This window comes from Ursus americanus, chromosome 3 (assembly GCF_024610735.1).
Source record: "Ursus americanus isolate L20-20 chromosome 3, mUrsAme1.1.p, whole genome shotgun sequence".
Taxonomy (NCBI): Eukaryota; Metazoa; Chordata; class Mammalia; order Carnivora; family Ursidae; genus Ursus; species Ursus americanus.
In genome coordinates, this window is record NC_142129.1 from 66,826,674 (window position 1) to 66,846,812 (window position 20,139).

Sequence of the window (20,139 nt, forward strand, 5' to 3'; positions counted from 1 at the left end):
GTGGAGAATGGGAGATTGGAGATATTCTCTAAAGTTTGTTGCTGAATCAATCATTTTCTTACACTCATAATCAATGAGTAAGGAATTTGGGCAGGGCTCAGTAGGCAGATTCTTCTGGTCCACATGGTGTCAACTGGGGTGACTCAATGGTATTCAGTTGGTGGCTGGACTTGTCTGGAGTGTCCACTAAGGCTTCATTCACACATCTGTGGCCTTGGCGTAGATGGCTAGAGGGCTGGCCACTTTCCCTCTCCATGTGTTCGGAACCTTTCCTGTGAACACTCCAATGGGATGACGATATTTATTATGCAGAAGCTCAAGGATTAAGAGCAAGTGTTCCAAGTCACAGGAGGTGGAAGCTGTTGGTGTCTAGGTTGTGCCTGCAAACTTGAATGGCGCCACTGAATTTTATGAACGAAGGCACTCAGAGAGTCAGCACCCACTGGAGGACAAGGTCCTGTGCCCACTCCTCCGTAAAAGAAGTCTCAAAGAATTTGTGGCCGTCACTCATCTGTTACAAGAGATGATAAAAGGGAAGCAGTGACTGTTGGCAAACCTTTTGGAGGTTTTTAAAAAACAGAGAAGAGCAGAGAAAGGGGGAAAAGTGAGCATGTGGGGTCAAAGAGCATTTTCCCCAGAACTGTGAGTGACACTAAAGCATGTTGGTATCTGATAGCATTATTCCAGAAAAGAGGACTAGATGGATGCTGCAGGGGAGAGGAGGTGCCACTGGGACCAAAATCCTTGAGAAGGAAAGAAAGGGAGTGGCTGGCCTTTAGTGAAGCAGGAAACACTTCCTTCACTGGTAACAGGAGAGAAAGGAGACATAGACGTACAGAGGCACCTCCTTTCTGGCTTTGCTCAGGTGTCCCCTTAACAGCGAGGCTTTTCCTAATTCCCATTCTTTAAGTGGCGCCTCAGTACTCCCTATCTTTCTTCCCTGTTTTATTCTTTTCCATAGACTATGCGCATATCCCTGACGCATGCGTGCATCCCCCACAGCACTACATAGGCAGTAGCGGTGTGTTTGACTATTTCTAGCACACAGCAGGTACTCAGTATGTGTCCCTGAGCCCCGGAATGAATGAACATTGCAGGGATGGACGTGCTGAGCTGCGAGCTCAGGAGAGTTGCTCTGAGATTGAGATGCCCCAAATCCAGATGTTTGAAGGTGACGAGCAGTGGTAGCCTGGGGAGAATGAAGTTAGATCTTAGGGGTTCTAATCACAGCCCTTTCTTCCTTCTATGCCTTTTCTGGCTGAGTCACGGTGATCACATTACTGAACGCCTCTGCGCCACAAGGATTAGGACCTTGTTGGCACCAAGGGAGCGCTCATCAAAGCCTAGCTCTCTTTTTCCCACAGCTCTCCATTTCCACCAAGGGGCAAGCTCTCCACCTCTTGCCGGGTCTGGGCAGCTGTTCTCCATCTCGTCTCTTTAAAGTCTCCAGGGAGCACGCAGCTCCTGGCCTCTGGTGCTGATCCCAAGCCAGTGCCCTCGGTGTTGCAGAGAGGGGCGGGGTGGGGCGGGCCGAGCCAGGCGGCACCAGCGGGGCTCAGGCTGCAGGCAGGCCAGCCTCCCGAGGTCTGCGGATGAGCCCAGTCCTCGCCCGTTCCTGTCCGAGCCATGGCGAAGCTGATGCTGCTCACCCTCTTGGGGCTGGGACTGGCACTCTTCAGGGATCACCGGGCTTCTTATCAGTAAGTCGGGTTGTGCTGAGGGCTGCAGCTGCAGTACACACCACCCCGCCGACCCTAGGAGCGCCCCTGAAAGTGGGGTGTAGTCTTTTAACTGAAAGTCCCCAGGTAAGTTTTAGGTGCACACGCTGCAGGCTGAAAACACGTCCTTGTTCACTGCCCGAGAGAAGGAGGAAGGAGACACATCACTGGTGTGATGGCCAAGTTGTTGGCATATACAAATTGATTTTTCAGGAGGATCTGTGTGCTTTGGATACAGAATCACTGCTCATTCTCGCTTCAAGATAGATCACCAGACCAGGGATCTCCCCTGACAATTGTGTCAGTTAGGGAAGGAGCTGCCCGGTCAGTGCCATAAACCTTTCCCAGCTTGGAGATTCTCAGTCTGAGGCCACACGGAGACGCGAAAGGCATGTGGAGCAGAGCAGATGGGAGCAAACACGCTCCGTGAGAGCCTGCCCCCACCTCTTACTCGCTCCAGTGGGTGGCGGGGAAGGGGGGGGAAGAACCCTAACTCAGTCATTTGATGTCCTGGGATCTCGTTCTGTCCCTTCCATTATAGGATCTTGGGCAAATCACTTTACACCTCTAACATTCTCTGCTTCCATAAGCCTGAACCGGTAAGACACATTCATATACGGCGCGGCTCACATCCTGCCTGGGACATAGTAATTATTCAATAAATGTTAATGCTCTGCTTTCCCTAAAGTACTTATAAACCCTTAGGTACTGTAAAAGGGGAGGATTAGTTTTTACGAATGTTTCAGTCGTTTCATGGTGACTTTACAGGGGTTCAAAGTCTAGAGACCATCCTAATTCCTAAGGTTTAGTCAATATCTTGTTATTTACTTTGAAGTAAAACATTACTAAAAACCAAACTGAACATTTTAGACTTTTAAAAAACTTTTATGACCCTAAGCTTTCTTTCAGAGTAATTTTTTTACAAACCATTGGGTTTTTTTCTTCTAATTGTTCATTATTTTTGTAATCACAAACTATTAAAAAAAGTAACAGAGTGATTTGGGGTTCAAATCATGTAAAAATTACAGTTTGCGGATTTTCATTAAACATAGTATCACTTGATGCTAACGGAGACTCTCTCTCTACATATATATATTTTATTATATTTAGTTATTGAATTTATTTAAATATTTTATTATATTTAGTTATTGAATTTATTTAAATATTTTATTTTATTTATATAAGTTTATATAAAATTTTTAATATTTTATTTATATATTTATATTTTATTTTGTTTTAATATTTAAATATTTATATATGTTATTTTTAATATATATATATATATATATATATATATATTTTTTTTTTTTTTTTCCCCAGCATGTGTGTAGGTTATGGTATAATCCTGGGTTGGAAATAACTGAGATATAAGGATCTAACACCCCTTGTGGGCTTTATCCTTTCAATTCTGCATCTGTACCTGGGTTTCTCCTGCCCCCACTTTTCCAGAGGCCCCACACCAAGATGTCTTCTGAAGGATTACAGATCTGCCACAAAGGAGTGAGGGTCTGTCTTTCTTCCTTAATCTACTCTGAGAATGGAGACCGTAGGCATTTTGTGCATGTTTTTGTGTAAAAGCATAGCTTTACTACCCCAACCCTGAGAAGTTTCTCTCTTAACATGTGGTCTTAGCTTATGCGATTCAACTTTAATATTTCCCCAAATCTGTTCCTTAGAACATAAGCCACAAGACTTGCTCCACAAAAACAAAACAAAACAAAACAACCAAAAGCACATTCCTTGGACATATGAATTTGGGAATTGTTGTCTATTGTAGCCTTTTCCTAGAGATTGGCAGTGCCCTCTGGCATATTGAAAGCTTTGAAAAATCCTTCAGCTACAAACAAAAACAAAAACAAAACAATTTTGCTCTAAGTCACCATTTCACAGCTTATTTGCCCACACCTCCATTCTCCTCTCTTGATGCCATCTGTAAGCATCCTGTCAAAATCTCTGGGATACAGTTTGAAAAGGACTGTTTGACAGCATTGACTTGCACCAAGACAAATTCCAACCTGAAAAAGTTGGGACCTGTCCTTGGGCAGAAAGGGGGCCTTAGTTTCTGGGCCTCTTGCCCGCTTCTGATTTTTCTGAAAGGACCAAAATACGCTATGATGATAGCCCAACATCACTTCAGTCTCTGTGAGTCCCTTTGTTGGCCTTGCTTGTGGTTTCCCGTTGTGGATGGCATGTCTGCAAGAGACGCTCTGCTGTGGGGCGGCCTCAGTGGGAAGACCTGGGGTCTGGTTTGGAATTCAGAGCTTACTGCTTTATTTCACCACATGGATCCGGTGAGGGGGGACAGGACCTTAGTCCTTAAACTTCTACCTGTATGGCTAAGATTAACAACACAGGAAACAACAGCTGTTGACCAGGGTGCAGAGAAAGGGGAACCTCTTACCCTCTTGGTGGGAATGCAAGCTGGTGCAGCCCCTCTGGAAACAGTACGGAGATTCCTCAAAAAGTTAAAAATAGAGCTACCCTATGACCCAGCAACTGCACTACTAGGTATTTACCCAAAGGATACAAACATACAGATTTGAAGGGGCACATGCCCCCCTGATGTTTATAGCAGCACCAGCAACAATAGCCAAAACAATGGAGAGAGCCCAAATGTCCATCCACAGATGAATGGATAAAGAAGATGTGATATATATATATAATGGAATATTCTTCAGCCGTCAGAAAGGATGAACTCTTGCCATTTGCCACAATGTGGATGGAGCTAGAATGTATTATGTTAAGTGAAATAAGTCAGTCAGAGAAAGACAAATACAACATGATTTCACTCACGTGTGGAATTTAAGAAAGCAAATAGAATGGGCAGAAATCACATGGGAAAGGAGGGAGAAGGAGAGAAGGAAACAAACTAAAAGAGACTCTTAAGGATAGAGAACGAACAGGGTTGCTGGAGGGAGGTGGGTGGGGGGATGGGCTAAATGGGTGAAGAGGATTAAGGAGGGCACCTGTTGTGATGAGCACTGGGTGTTGTAAGTGATGAATCACTGAATTCTACTTCAGAAGCCAAAATTGCACTGTATGTTAACTAAGTAAAACTTAAATTTTAAAAATCCTATTTAAAAATGAAAGAAAAAAAAACCTTCTACCTATAATGAGACATTTGAGAAGGCAAGAGGAAGTGGGAATGAGATGACCTCTGGTTTTAAAATGGAAAGCAGATCTCAAAGACCCTGGGGAACAGGAGCCGCGTAGGGCCAAGAGGGTGGTGGGTATGGAGATGGGGGATGGGAGCAGCCCAGACAGGAGAAGGAAGGCAAATTGCGCCCACTGTCTGAAAGGCCCTAAAGCCTCAGTCCTCAAAGGGGTTGGGGCTCTGTCTCGTTGCACAATCCCGGGCCTCATCCCACACTACTGAATCCGGATCAGCACCAGGTGCCCAAGGGATTTGTATGCACTTCTTTAAAGGGCATTCAAATCCTACATCACCCATGTTAGAACCAGATCAAGAGAGTCTGGTGGATCGGTAAATGACCTTTGTTACCATTTAAAGGTAAGGCCGGTGAGTCCCAGAGAAGATCATGAATCTGCCCAAAGAAAAGCCTGCATCAGGAGCAAGCCAAACCCCCACGTGGATACACTCTGTTGTTCAGAGATCTGGTAAACAGGGTTCACATGATATTGTGGAGGACTGGGGCTGGAGGGAACTTGTGAAAGGATTTAAAAGGCGTCTCGAGGGGGTTCCCTGATGCTCTCGAGGTGATAAGAGCGCCGAGGAAGAAACTGAGAGAGCTCCCCCGCGTCGGTAGTCTCCCTTGCCCAGCTCTGTCGTCGGCTGTTACGACTTTGTAGGTGCGCACGCGCAAGTCCAAGGACCGCCTCGGCTCAGGCTACAAACAGCGCCCTGGGGTGTGGAATGTTGCAGCCCTGCATCTCTACGGCCACTTGCCCATTTCTAAGTTGCTGCTTGTAACGTGTGAGACCACGATTTCCCTTCATTAGAAGGAGATGCAAAGCTAGTGTTAGCCTTTCGGCCACCCCACACCCACTCCGCACCACGGTGGGAAGAGGGCAGTGGTGGTTTCCAGCAGACCTGGGCTGGATGCCATTTCTGCAACTTCCGAGTCGCTTCACCATGCTGAACCTGTTTTTCACCTACAACTTAACGGGATAACAGTACATGCCATAGCAAGATAAATGTAAAATCTGGCACATGAAAGGTACTCTGTAAATGTTAGCTTTATTTTTGCCGTACGCTGTCGCAAAAATCCCCCTTTGAATGGCCCACCTGAGTGATATTTGAATATATATTAGGATAATGCCTCATGCAGCCCTAGGCTGAGGATAAATAAATAACTCTCCAGCCTTCCCTATCAATGCAACCGACACCACTTTTTCCATCTGATGCACCAGCCTAGTAATTCCACGGAACAACTTGGCAGACATCCACAGAGGACCTTCTCCCTGCTGGCACTAGGTTCTTGCTGGGTCACAGGGATAAAGAGGATGCAGATTCTGAGATATTCACGCACAGATTTCAGAGTTAATATGAGCCACGGGACCAAAAACCAATAACTGCAAAACAATAGTGTCAGAGACTTGATAGATGTATACGAGGAGGTTCCTGAGGATAAAGGAGCTATTAATCCTATCACAGAAGACCAGGAGGAGCGACAGAAAGGCGTGGGAGGGAGTCTTGGCCCCTGGATTAGGAGCCAAGGGCGTTCTAGGCGGAGGGAGAAGCGGGAACAAAGGAAGAGAGGTGTGAACGCAATATGTAGAAAAGAGCCCGTATCATCACACCTCGTTTAAAATCCCAGCTCTATCCTTTGAAATAGCAACAACAAGCAACCTACATAGCTTCTCCGTGCCTCAGTGTTCTTACCTACCAAGCAGGTAAAATATTAATTGTTGCCTCAAACGTGACAAGGAGATTAATTGGGGAAGTATGTGTGAGAGCCCTTAGCATAGGGCTTGGCACACAGTAGGTCTCAATAAGGAATATTGGAGGAATGAGAAGTGTATAGTGGCAGAAAGTGACTGATGAGGCTGACTGTGGCCCCAAGGAAAGTTCCAGAGTGGATTTCCTAATGCATAAACTAAAGATCCTCACTTTCTTTCGTGTGAAACAAACACATATTTGCGAAGAATAATTCCCAGCAGGGATTGTGTGATTTCTAGCCAGACTTCCGAGGCCTCAGGAATCAGGGACACATCGCCGACATTGAATTTGATCCCATAGACCTGGAACATTTGGACCTAACCAAGCCCTTGATCAGATATTTCCTGATAATGGAGATTAAGATAGGAAAACACGAGCTGGGTTATAGTAACACAGGCGGGATTTCATCTGGGGCTTCCTCCGGTTTTCCGCGGTGTTACCTGTGCATTTTGAGCAGAGGACCGAATGTGAGCTTTGCCTTCACACTTGAGTTCCAGTCCCCACTCAGCCACCTCACCAGCTTGTGGATTTGGAAAGCCCCTTAAACGTAGTCGTCCGTCGAATCCGGGAACTAATACCTCAGGGAGGGGTGGAGGATTAAATGAGCGCATGTTCAGTACCCGAACTGTAGCGGCCATGATGACTCTGTTGAGATGCGACTTGTGTTGGGGCCGCAGACTTGCACTCAAGCAACTGGGAGCTGATTTCATGCCTCCTTAGCTACCCTGGGCTCCCTTTGACTGGGATTATTCTACCTTTTCCAGGTCAGAGATTGTCTTCCAAGAGAGAGAAGCCTGAGTCGGGATAGGGGCTGATCCGCTCTGCTTTTCCCTGCCTTCTGTGATCCCATCAGGCTTCATGGGCCTTGTGACCAGGCAGTGTGCCGGTTCTACCCGTGTGGCTTTGGCTCAAAGAAAAGCTAATTTGGCTCTCCTTGGTATTTTTCACAAGTCTTGGCCTACTCTGTGATTTCACGTCATTGAATCTGTTCTGCAGGACCTGCACCTTTCACATCTTTTGTGCTGTCCTTTGAATCCCGTGGGGCACTTCATGGATGTTCACTGAGCTTTGGTAGACCAATGTGTTTCTCAATGATAGTTCTCAAATGAATTTTAGTAGATTATGGCCAGCATTTTAAGATGAATGAAATAGAATTGAATAGAAAAGTTAAGAATGTATTACATGTGTTAGGATGATCATTCTTTTGTGAACCTGTTTTCGGGTGTGTGAGTGTGTACCGTGCAAAATGCTTTTCCTAATACATCATCATTTTCCCTCTTATTTCTTTATTGTGAGCTTTTGCGATCATAATGTCCGATTCCCATTTTTTTCAATAGCTTGTAGATTCTCAGGTCATGGGGGCAGATCCCAACTTTCCCTTGAAGTCTCCTTTGTAAATTCAAGTTCATCGTTCAGGGAATCACACTCTGCTCACAGCCCAGGCCTTCTTCATCTACTCGTTCATCTCTGGAGCTCTAGCGCCCGGGCTGGTGGTTCTCTACTCTGTGCTTCAGGATACTGACAACGATTATCAAAGCTGATTGCTCGGCCCCACTCCCAGCCTGTTAGGTCACACCCTCTCCAAAGGTGGAACTGATGGCCAGCGCATGGCAGTAGGAACGTGTTACATTTTTTCTGGATGAAAGAGGGAGCACCCCAAATTCCTATCATTTTATACCATCTTAAGAATTTTATCCAGAATGTCCCCAGCCCATCCTCTTCCTCTGTGAGACTAAATTATCAGTAAGGCAAGGGAAGAATTTCTCGGCCTATGTTTAGCCAAATAAGATTTCTGGGCATTCTTGGATAATCGTTGCTCTTCACTAAGACCATATTGTATCACTAGTTCTCAAAAAAAATGTTGATTATTTCAATCTCTCAGCCGTGCTGTTGTTGTGGGCCAGTTCTTTTAAATGCCTCAGTAATAGTTTTGCTCTTCTCAGGCAGCCGGCTGGTACGTCCTTCTCACATCTGTCCTTTTTTCCTTTGTCCTTCGCTCAAATGCTCCCTGTGATGTTTATGCACTCAGATTTAATAAGTTGCTTGTGTGTGTGTGTGTGTGTGTGTGTGTGTGTGTGTGTGAAATGTCTTTTTATGTGCTGGCCTTGGGTATGATTTTCTGAAGTTATAAATCCTTTAAGCACACCTGTGTTTTTCAAGTGGCACACCCCAAAGCAGATGCCCAGTCCAAGCTTTGGAGCCAGACAGAGCAGATGGGTAGGAGACCCACCTGTCAGCAGCCCCAAAACATCAATGGAGTAAATTGGAACCATGTTGCTATTTAACCCAAATTTCCACATAGGACTCCTTACGCAGCTGATGAAATAGTTCCTATTCCGGCCAAAGTGCACAGAGCAGAGAGAACACGATGTGTTTCTTTTGTGGATCAGTCCACCTCGGCTAAATAAACACTGAATGTACCCAGAGGCCCCACAGGTCTTACCCTGGCCTTGTCTGGTAGAATCGCTGAGACTCCAGGGACCGCTGACCCGGGGGTTGAAACTCAAAGTCCAGCTGAGGAGAACTTTCTTGGCAGCTAACTTTTGCAGCTCAATTGTAATTTCTGAGTAGTTTTGTGTGTTTTATTCCTTTTTTTTCTCCCCCAGAACACGACTTAATGCCTTCCGAGAGGTAACACCAGTCGAACTTCCTAACTGTAATTTAGTTAAAGGAATAGGTAAGTATGTGAGAGGAGGAAGTATCTCATGGAACTTGCAGTATTATCTTGCTATTGATTTGATTAATACACCTGTTTAATTTTGTTCAAAAAATAGAACCATGAACCAGGAGAGAAAGAGTAAGTCAGTAGTTAATTATAAATACCAACGTACTTGACTTTTGACTTCACCAACGTATGGCCAAAGGATTGACTGTTTTTCACAGTTTGTTTTTGTTTGGTCAGTTTAGCAAAAACAACAGTGGGAACAGTGCTTGATTTTATGGTAATACAACCTGAGGCGATTCCAGGGGAGGGACAGGGGAAGGAGAAAAAGCAGCGAGTAAAGGGACAAATTTTTAAAAGCCCTCACACACCTTGGTAGTTACCGCAAGGCTTCCCCTCACGCCTCTCTCTTTTAAATATCAGGGAGGAATATTTTTTCCCAAAAGTTCTAAGCAGATTTCCCCATCAGATCTCATTAGTCAGAGAGAGACAACAGGCTGGTGTCCTAGCTGCAAAGGAAGCTGGGAAAGTAATTATCGGGCTTCCATGGTGGAAGGCAGGCCCTGTCAGCAGAGATGAAAGGCTAGGGAATAGCAGCTGGTAGGCAACCAACAGGGAGTGTCACAGGACTCAAGTCCCCTTCTGGTTTCAACCAACCACCTTTGTTATTTGAGGACAACTTGTTTGAGATCCATGTTTTTGTTATGTTTTGTGTTGCTATGTTTAAGAATTATTTATCTCCATTGACTAAGGTTGGAAAGGCTAGACCATATGACTTATTCAGTCATAATCAATAAGGTTGGCCAGATATCTTACAGTGCAATCTTTCTCTAGAAAATAAATATGATATTGATATTAGGTGTCACTGGATATTTGAAAAATAAACATCTCCACTAGGAGTGTCACTACAAAATCAAAAATCTCATTTGTCTCTAGGCTGATTGAGATTTTAAAAATGTGCATGTAAAGTATAATTAACTTGGTGCTATTTTACTGATGCTTATACTTAATAGTAGATGCATATTTTGCATGTGAAATGTATCCCCATTTTAACTGAAGCATTTGGAATCTGCCTGTATCTCCAGTGTGGTTCTCAAAGAATTTACTGAATTTGGAATTAAGTAGTAATATATGTTGGTAGTTTATACTGCGTCTTTAACAGAACAGGAAGGTGTTTTCAAATTATCGTACCTTTTATAAATTTTGTGAATTTCCGTGAACTTCATGTAAGAGATCTCAGACTCTGAGGAAAAAGTTCTAGTCCGTTAATTTAAAAAACATATATTACTTGTAAATTTTAATTACACTTAATTATATCGGTGTCTTCTAATTTTTACAGAATCATATTAGTCAATTTGAATAAGTAAATGAAACAGTTAATTATTCTGAATCTATCAAATAAGAGCTAAATCTGTAGCCCCATTTTCCAGTTAAGAGTGATAAAGAAAAGGATCACTAGCTCCCTGTAATCATCTACAGAAATTCGTACTGACTATTCTCTTTTCTGGCAGAAACTGGCTCTGAAGACTTGGAGATACTTCCTAATGGATTGGCTTTCATTAGCTCTGTAAGTGTTTTCTTTCTTCTACGGTGCACGACACCATGTTCTAGATCCAGCAGCTTAAGTCTTTTGTTTACGCCTGCTCTTTATCAATGTCCACCTTCAAATAAAATAAGCCGTCATACGGTTCAAAACACAAACAGTATGTGCATTTACCCTGGTGTTAAAATTATGGCCGTGTGCCTTCTATGCATATCGTACTCCTGTGTGAACGCTGAACTCGAATAATGCCTTATCTTCCATTGTAGCGATTTGGGAGTCCAGTGAGTTCAAGAATGGCTTTCCATCAGTGGTCGATCCCTTGATGCACTGAGGTGGTAGAGTCCTATATTGACTGAATTGGGTGTATGTTTCTATATATCCCTCCACATATCATTTAGATTTTACCTTTTTCTCTCACACTTTTCAAAATAAGCCCTTTAATCTGAAGTTACTGATAGGCCATTCCACAATTTCCACACTTTGAAGAGTGAGCCCAGCATGTTTGTTGAAACTCTTCTGCATACAAACCACTGTGGTAGTGACATAGCTCAAAATAGAAGAAGTCAACGCCCTTTGCTGCCTGTTGTAATTTATTTAGTCCAGTTTTCTCCTATGAAGATGGAGGACTAGTCATCTTCTCCAGCAGTGTCTTGCAACCCCCTTTTTAAAGCAACAGAATAACATATTCCAAGCAAAATCTTACATGGGACCCCAACATCTAAAACAAAAAACAGCTGTGTTGTTCTAATTGAAGGCTAAGAAAGAAGTTGTTTCTGGGCTCACTAGACTTTCGCTAAAACTCTGTCCCTGAGATGCTTCCAAGGAACCTGCCAGGAGACATTTTAAAAGCCATAACCAATGTTCTCTCTATATTCCTTGCTTATATGATTGAAACCCATTAACAATCACCCATTTGGTCTACTTTTCTATTTTCGATCTTTCTCATGGGACACACGTGGCTTTGCTGCTGGTGATGGAAGACTCCGAGCCAGTGCGTTGTGTGGGGTGGCCTGGTGGAGCATGTGGCTTCTGGAACCCCCCATGGGCCTATTGCACAAGCCAACCAGGATGTTTCCCATGTGGCCCTGTGACGCGAAGCAGACAGTATGAAACCATGTGCCATCTACCACCTCAATCAGCTTTTGAAGTATTTGTAATGTGCCTGTTTTTTTCTCCTTTGTGTTTTATAAGGGATTAAAATACCCTGGAATAAAGAGCTTTGCACCTGATAAACCTGGCAAAATTCTTCTGATGGACCTGAATGAAGAAGCTCCAACAGTGTTAGAACTGAGGGTCACTGGAAGTAACTTCGATCAGTCTTCATTTAACCCTCACGGGATTAGCACATTCACAGATGAAGGTAATGCTATTCAATGCTTATTAAAAACAAAACCAAAATTTAAAAAAGTGTTAAAGAGTGAATATTTCCTCTCATTCAACTACAGTATAATCATGATTAGTGTTATTCTTCCGTTAAACGTATCCCCTATGTGAATGAAATATAATATTATAACCACTCTGATGCTTGAGAATGCTAAAATACTTAAGATTTGTAAAGCACTTATTTTTAAAAATATCAACATTCACATTATCCCTGTAATTATGATAGCAATAATATTTAGCCCTGATCATTACGGGTTTTCCATTTTAAACATTTTTCCAGATCCAGGAATTTACAGGGATAGATTTTTCTAACGGAAGGCGTCAGCGACCTATAGATCCACTGACAGAAAGTCGCCGTGGTCAGTTTCCTTTCAGCCCTGTACCTTCCGTGCCTTTCTGCCTACTGGTTCCTCTGTTCTGTCTTCAAACTACTTCTCCACATCTCAAAGCTATCAGCATATCACCCCCAGCCCTCATGCCGTCCTTCCCTTTCTTCCTTTCTACATGCAGCCATTTCTTGGGTCTCTACACGAATCCTCAACCCCAGCTGCACACAGAAACCCCTGCGGGATTTGACATCAACTGCATTTGTTTTCTTTTTACCTCTTGACCCTTTGTTTCTCCTGCCCTCAACCCCCCCCCCCCCCCCCCCCCCGGCTCTGGCAATCACCAGTCTATGAGCTTTGTATTTCGCTTTTAGGTTTTAATTCTACATATAAAAGAGACCACATGCCCTTAAGGTCCATCCATGTTGTCACGAATGGCAGGATTTTTGTTCTTTATTTATGGCTGAATAATATTCCTGTGTGTGTGTGTGTGTGTGTGTGTGTGTGTGTTTATTCATCCCATCAATAGACGCTTAGGTTGTTTCTGGGTCTTGACTACTGTAAATAATACTGCAGTGAACATGGGGGAGCATATATCTTTTCAAGTTAGTGTCTGAGTTTTCTTTAGATTAATACCCAAAATGGAATTCTTGGGTTGTATGGTAGTTCTATTTTTAATTTATTGAGAAAACTCCACAGTGTTTTCCACAGTGGCTGTACCAGTTTACATTCCCACCAACAGTGCATGAAGGTCCCTTTTTCTTCACATCTTCACCAACACTTGTTATTTCTGGTCTTTTTGGTAATAGCCATTCTAACGAGTGTGAGATGGTATCTTGTTATGGTTTTGATTTGCATTTCCCTGATGATTAATGATGTTAAGCGTCTTTTCTTGTACCTGTTGGCTGTCTATGTCTTCTTTGGAAAAAATGTCTTTTTCAGATCTTGCCTATTTTGTTTTATTTTTTTAAAGATTTATTTATTTATTTATTTGAGAGAGAGCTTGAACGTGAGTGGAGGAAGGGGCAGGGGGAGAGAGAGAATCTTCAAGCAGACTCCTTTCTGAGCAGGGAGCGTGACACAGGACTCAATTCCAGGACCCTAAGATCATGACCTGAGCCGAAATCAAGAGTTGGGCACTTAACAGACTGAGCCACCCAGGCACACCTCTTCTGCCCATTTTAAAGTCAGATTGTTTATGTGTTTGTTTTTGCTATTGAGTTAAATGAATTCTTTATATATTTTGGATATTAGCCCCTTATCAGATACATGATTTGCAGATATTCCTTTCCATTCGGTAGGTTGCCTTTTCATTTTGTTGGTGGTTTCCTTTGCTGTGCAGAAGCTTTTTAGTTTGATGTAGTCCTACGTGTTTGTTTTTGCTTTTGTTGCTTTTGCTTTTGGTGTCAGATTTAAAAGAATCATCGCGAAGATCTCTGCCAAAGAACTTATTGCCTATGTTTTCTTCTAGGAATTTTATGGTTTCAGGTCTCCTATTCAAGTCTTTAATCCATTTGGAGTTAACTTCTGTGTGTGGTATAAGATAGTGGTTGAATTTCATTCTTTTGCATGTGGCTGTCCAGTTTTCCCAATATTATTTACTGAAGAGACTGTCCTTTCCCCATGGTCTATTCTATATTCTTGGCTCCTTTGTCATGAATTAATTGACCATATATGTGTGGGCTTATTACTGGGCTCTCATTCTGTCCTACTGAGTATGTGTCTGTTTTTACGCCAGTATCACACTGTTTGAATTACTATAGCTTTGTAATATAGTTAGAAACCAGGGAGTGTGAGGCCTCCAGTTTTGCTCTTTCCAAGATTATTTTGGCTTTGGGTTTTTTTGTGGTTTCATACAAGTTTCAAAGTTATGTGTCCTATTTCTGTGAGAAATGCCATCGGAATTTTGATAGGGATTGCATTGAATCAGTAGACTGCTATAGCAACATTTTAACAATATTGATTCTTCCCATCCATGAGCAGGGAATGGCTTTCCATTTGTTTGTGTCTTCTTCAATTTCTTTCATTAACATCTTAATAGTTTTCAATATACAGGTCATTCACTTCCTTGTTTAAATTTATTCTTAAGTATTTTATTCTTTTGATGCATTTGTAAATGGGATTATTTTATTTCTCTTTCTGATAGTTTATTATTAGCTTACAGAAATGCAACAGGTTTTGTGTATCGATTTTGTATCCTGCAACTTCACTGAATTTATTTAGTGGTTTTAACAGCGGGGAGTTTTAAAAAGCTTAATGACCAGATCCCAGCCCCAAATATTCTGATTCAGTCGGTCTGAGGAAGGCCTGGGTGGTAGGAGTTGTTAAAAGTTCTCCAGGGGATAAAATGTAAAGCTAGAGTTGAGAAGCTCATCTGTAGTCATGGCCTCCATCACCTCAGCAGACAGTCCCTCCTTCCATCTTTCTTCCATACTTTCTCCACTGTGGTGACTAAAACTGCTATCTTGAACGTCGTTAGCTATGTCTTTATTAACAAATTCCTTCCTTCCTTCCTTCCTTCCTTCCTTCCTTCCTTCCTTCCTTCCTGACTTCCTAACTTCCTTCCTCCTTCCTCCCTTCCGCCTTCTTTCCTTTCTTCCCTTCTTCCTTCCTCCACCTCATTTATGCTGTTGACCACTTCCTCCTTCAAGTAAATTGCTCCTCCCCGATATTCCAATATACTTATCCAGCTTACTTCTGATCCTACTGCAGTTTTCTCCCTCAATCATTGTTTTGTCATTCATTTCACATTCTCTGAACATTCTCCAAAAGACCCATCTTTTGCCTCCTCTTTATTTGCTCTAGTTCAGAAGGTTCAACCAGGTCACACCCGTTAGCTCTGCCCGCTTTCTGGGAGAATTCCATGAATGGGGTATTCTTTTTTTTTTTATATCAGCTCTTCAGTTCCATTCCTTCAAGCTTACTAGATTATTCTATTTGAGTTCCTCTCCTGTAGCTGCTTTAAACTCAACATGTTGACAACTGACTTTCCATCCTTTTATCTTTCCTTCTTTACCTTTCTACCCCATACGATGTCTCTTCTTTTATATATACATATATAGTCCCCTTTTGTGATCGCTCCACCCCTTTATCAATACCATATTTTATTTTTAAAACATTAAGTGCAAAGAAATATACTCTTGGGTATGTACACTTCTAAAAATAAAAGGGAGTCATGTTACGCAAACCCTTCTATAAAGTGCTTTTGCATTTAACATTACATTATGGGCTCCTTTCTACAACAGCGCATTTTGAGCTCCTTTGCAATGGCTGTTTAGGATTCAGATGCATGGGATGCAGTAATATAGTTCTTCTGTTGATGGATATTCAGTCTGTTTCTGCCTTTATGTTCATTGCAAACAATGCCAAAATCAACATTCCCGTGTATATATCTTCTGTATTTCCTTAGGCTAGAGGCTTAGCGGTAGAATCTGCGGCACGAAACACGGCTCCGGGCTTCAGTGCTCACTCATGTTTCATTTCTGACCTCCTCCTTCCTCAGCCATCATCAGGGACTTTTGATACTTCCTGTCAAATGTCCTCATATCCTCTTCTGCCACTTCGTGTCAATGCCATCCTTCTGGCCCAGTCCCTTCTGCCCCCACACCTGGATCACTGCTGCAACTGTAAGGTCATGTTACTCCTTGGCTCCAGGGCCCCAGTGAGTAAGCCGTGAGTCCTTACCCTGAGCCCTAACAAGACTGGCCTTGGCTACCTACCTTTATGGCTGTCACTCTTTTCTCTCATTCATTCTACTCCATCCACAACCTCACTATTGAGAGATGTGCCAAGGAAGCTCCTGCCTCAGGCCCTTTGCACACTCTAGTCCCTCACCTGGGAATGCTCTTTCTCCAGATACTCACATGGTTTGGTTTCCTCTATCATTTAGGTTTCTGCTTTAACATCACTTCATCAGAACTTCCCTGACCCTCATGAAGAAAACATCTCATTACTCTTCATTCTTTTATCCAGTTTTATTTTTCCTTTGTAGCACTTAATACCAGTTAAACACTTGTTTATTCAATGGACTAACTACCAGGAGCCTCCTGGTTGGCTTCTCTGTTTAAATCTCTTCAGTTCAACCTACTACACTTTGCATTGTTTTTCTTTAAACACCAGTTTGGTCACATCAAAGGCTTCCAAAGACTTACTGCTTCTTAAGACAAAGACTGTAATAATCTAACTTCACTTGCCAACACTAATCACACCTTCTTGACCACTTAGATTGGTCTCTTCCATGTCTTAAAGCTGGACTGACTCACGGAAGCTGTTTCCCTTTGATAACATCTCTCAGGTGTGCTTTTTATGGAATTTATCATTTTACACTGTGTAAATTATGCCCGAGCACACCTTCTCACGTCGGCATTCTCCACATCTTTTATCTCTTTTATCTCTACTCTGCATCTTGCTGAGACCATTTGCGATAGAAAGCTTAACAAGCTCTTTGGAGTTTTAGCGTCAAGCGTTGCTCATTCTTAAGTTGAGGATTTTCCCCCCTGTGGAGTTTGGAGGTGTTTAGAGACTGTCACTAGTTCTTCCTTTAGCATTTTCCTTCGGAGTAATCACAAGTGCTTCTCTCTACAAGGAGATGAAAATATTCCATCTGCCTGACACCCTAAGTACTAGTTGGAGGTGGGCTGAAATTGCTTTTTGGAGACAGGGCTGACAGCTGAGAGCTCAGTTAATGTTTCGATTTTTGTTTTTAATCTCTTCTCAGATAATACCGTGTACCTGCTGGTGGTGAACCATCCAGATTCTAAGTCCACAGTTGAGTTGTTTAAATTTGAAGAAGAAGAAAAATCACTTTTGCATCTGAAAACCATCAGACACAAACTTCTGCCTAAGTAGGGAGATATATCATATTTCTACTTTCCTTTAATACCAGTGATGGTTAATCCACCTTTGGTTTCTTCTTTCAGCCAGAGTGGGAGGGGGGATAATGGCTGGTCAACTCTCCTTTCTAATCATCACAAACTCCTCCAAATGGTCTTCTGCAGATACTTTTGAGGATTCAAACCCCTGAGAGAAGACCCATTCTCTTCCTCTCTCATTTCCGAGGCTGCCTGGGTGCTGACTTATGGCTCCTGGCCTCAGAATGTCCATTCAGGCTGTTATTAAGACATAACTCTGTTCTTCTCCAAAACCAGACTTTGTATTTCAAACCCACACTAGTTTCACAGACAAATTCCACATTATGAGTTTGTTTATTCATTTATTTCCTTTTGTATTAAAAAAATAGAATCTTAGAAACATACACCCAAGGGAGACCTGAGATTTGGTGCCCCTACCACCTCCCCGTCCTACCCGTACTGCTGTTCAGGCACATGACTGATGGGGTAGCAGATCTGTGGTTAACACTCAGCTCCAGTCTTAGGCTTCTTGACAGTATAACACAAGGAAAAAGAAAACACCCAGGGATCCCCGATCCCAGTCAACCCAACACAAAATCAACGTCCTCACTTGCCTTAGGATTTGGTTTGTGAGGCTAGTGATGGCTTTGGGACAACAATCTGACCTCGTCTTCCCAAACAATGCTTATTCTTTAATCATTAAGATCGTCTAGAATCCCAACCTTTATTTGAGCGGTTAGCTGATAGCATTGGACTACTTAGTATCGGTAAATCCAGATTTCTTTTCAACTGTGTGTCATTTACATGCGGGGACCTAGCAGAGTGCCTGCAGCACGGTGTTCCCAGGATCCCCTCCTCTCTTTCTTACCTGGTGGTTTTGAAGACGGGGAAACTGCAATTGGAGAGAAATTGAGTTACTGGATGAAGGTCAATCAACTAATTAGTAGCTGCATAGGAACCATATGGCCCAAGTCTTCTTTTGCATCCCGAGGATGAGTGCAAATTCGAGAACAGCTTCTGGTGAAACAGTTTATTTATACATGCATTCAACAAATGTATTTTGGAAAGAGAATGAGGATACTGAACGTCTGGCGGATGTGCCCCATACCGAGATCTAAATTAGGGGAAAGTATATAGAATAGAAAAGCTGGGCCGATAATTATTGTAATAATTGTGATAGTAACAATGAGCTTTAACTATAAGCTAGGTGCTACAATAACCAATTTAAACTGATTACTTTATTATCTTTTTACAAATACCTTCTGAATTAGGTGTTATTATTATGCCATTTTGAGTATTTAACTTGCCCCCACATAATACTATCGGTAAAATGGCACAGCTGGAATTTTAACCCTGGTGTCTTGAGGCTGAAACCGCTGCTCTGAGCCACTCTGAAATAGTGAAAACTTTATTGGTTTCACAATTAGTCTTGGAAATCTTGTATTTGTCCAGATTCCCAGGGTTAGAGGATGTTTTTTTTTTCTGGGCCAATTGCAAAAATATGTGTCTTTGGCAATATAGAACCAAACTGAAAAAAAAAACAAACAAACCCAAAACCATAGTGCCACAATTAACTAGAATTCTGTTCTCTCAACTGAAGGACTAGCCATGTCTATTTTCTGCTTTGTATTTAATGGCTGTTTATGTTGTTTATAGCATTACTATTCCTATTACTAATCTAGCACCATTGAAGTATGTTATTAACGATAGCACAGCGGTCATGCTCCATCATGTGCTATAGGCCAGGCAGAGTGCCAAGGTCTTTAGAGTCAGTCTTCCCTTTTGTTTACCCTAACCTCACAAAGCCCAGAGAGGAAACTGAGGCATAGATTTTAGTGACATGCTATGGCCCCATAGACAGTAACAGGAAACGTCAACATTCAAATGGAGTCTATAAGATTTCAAAGCTATTACTCTGAAATATTCTTCTCTGCTCTTTTTTACGAAAAACAGGCAAATGATTTGTAAAGTATACTCACTTCGGAAATTTACTTTTAAAAAAGAGGGGGGAAAGAGAGAGAGAGAGAGAGAAAGAGAAGAGGTACACACGAATCCTAAGTTCCTAGACCTTTTTTCTCGTGTCGTGAGAGTGGTCGCCATCAACGGGGGGTTCGGCGAGCGGCAGGCTTTCTACAAAGCACACGGCAGGCGTTGTCTTACTGTGATTTCCACTGAGACTCCACAAATGAAGATTCTGACCCTTAGTCTTATACTAATGAGCTGCATGACTTTGGGAAAATGGTTAAACCTCTCTTTACAGACGAGAAAACTGAGACTCCGCGTGCTTATCTAACTGGCCCGGGAGCCCAGAGCGGCGTCGAGCTGATGTGCTGGCTGTCACGCCTCCTGCCATGGAGCGGAGATAATTCTCTCCCAGATAATGGCCCTGGGGAGCTTCTGGCACTCAATCAGCAGAGAATGACTCACTTATGTGTTCACTGTGGTACCTATTAAAGCAGAAAAATAGACTCATATATCTTCGATTTTCAGTAGCGGAGAGAGAATCAAAATCAGAAAGAAAATATGCCGTAGCGTCCCGTTCCTGAGCGTTCTTGCTCATGGACATTTTCTTCAGTTTAGAATCATGAAACTTTTACGCCGGAAGGAACCTTTTACGACTGAAAAAGGTCCAGCTCATCCTCCTTCTACAGAGAAGGAAACTGAGGCCCTGACATGTAAAACAATTACTTTTACCTAAATTGCACGGCTCATTGTGGCAGAGCTTTAACTAAAATGCAAGTCTCAAGGTTGCCAGTG

At 42.6% G+C, this 20,139-nt stretch overlaps 1 protein-coding gene across 2 annotated transcripts in view; it reads left to right on the forward strand.

Moving 5' to 3' along the window:
• Positions 1 to 1,570: 1,570 nt before the first annotated feature.
• PON1 (paraoxonase 1) overlaps positions 1,571 to 20,139 on the forward strand; it is a 32,600-nt gene continuing 14,031 nt past the window's right edge. Inside the window, exons 1-5 of one of the 2 annotated variants that reach the window (XM_045793214.2) lie at positions 1,571 to 1,700; positions 9,225 to 9,295; positions 10,792 to 10,847; positions 12,015 to 12,183; positions 17,250 to 17,376. In XM_045793214.2, the coding sequence (XP_045649170.1) occupies positions 1,627 to 1,700; positions 9,225 to 9,295; positions 10,792 to 10,847; positions 12,015 to 12,183; positions 17,250 to 17,376 (497 nt within the window). In that variant the 5' untranslated portion in view covers positions 1,571 to 1,626. The remainder of the gene's footprint in view (positions 1,701 to 9,224; positions 9,296 to 10,791; positions 10,848 to 12,014; positions 12,184 to 17,249; positions 17,377 to 20,139) is intronic. The other variant, XM_045793213.2, reaches the window with a different exon arrangement.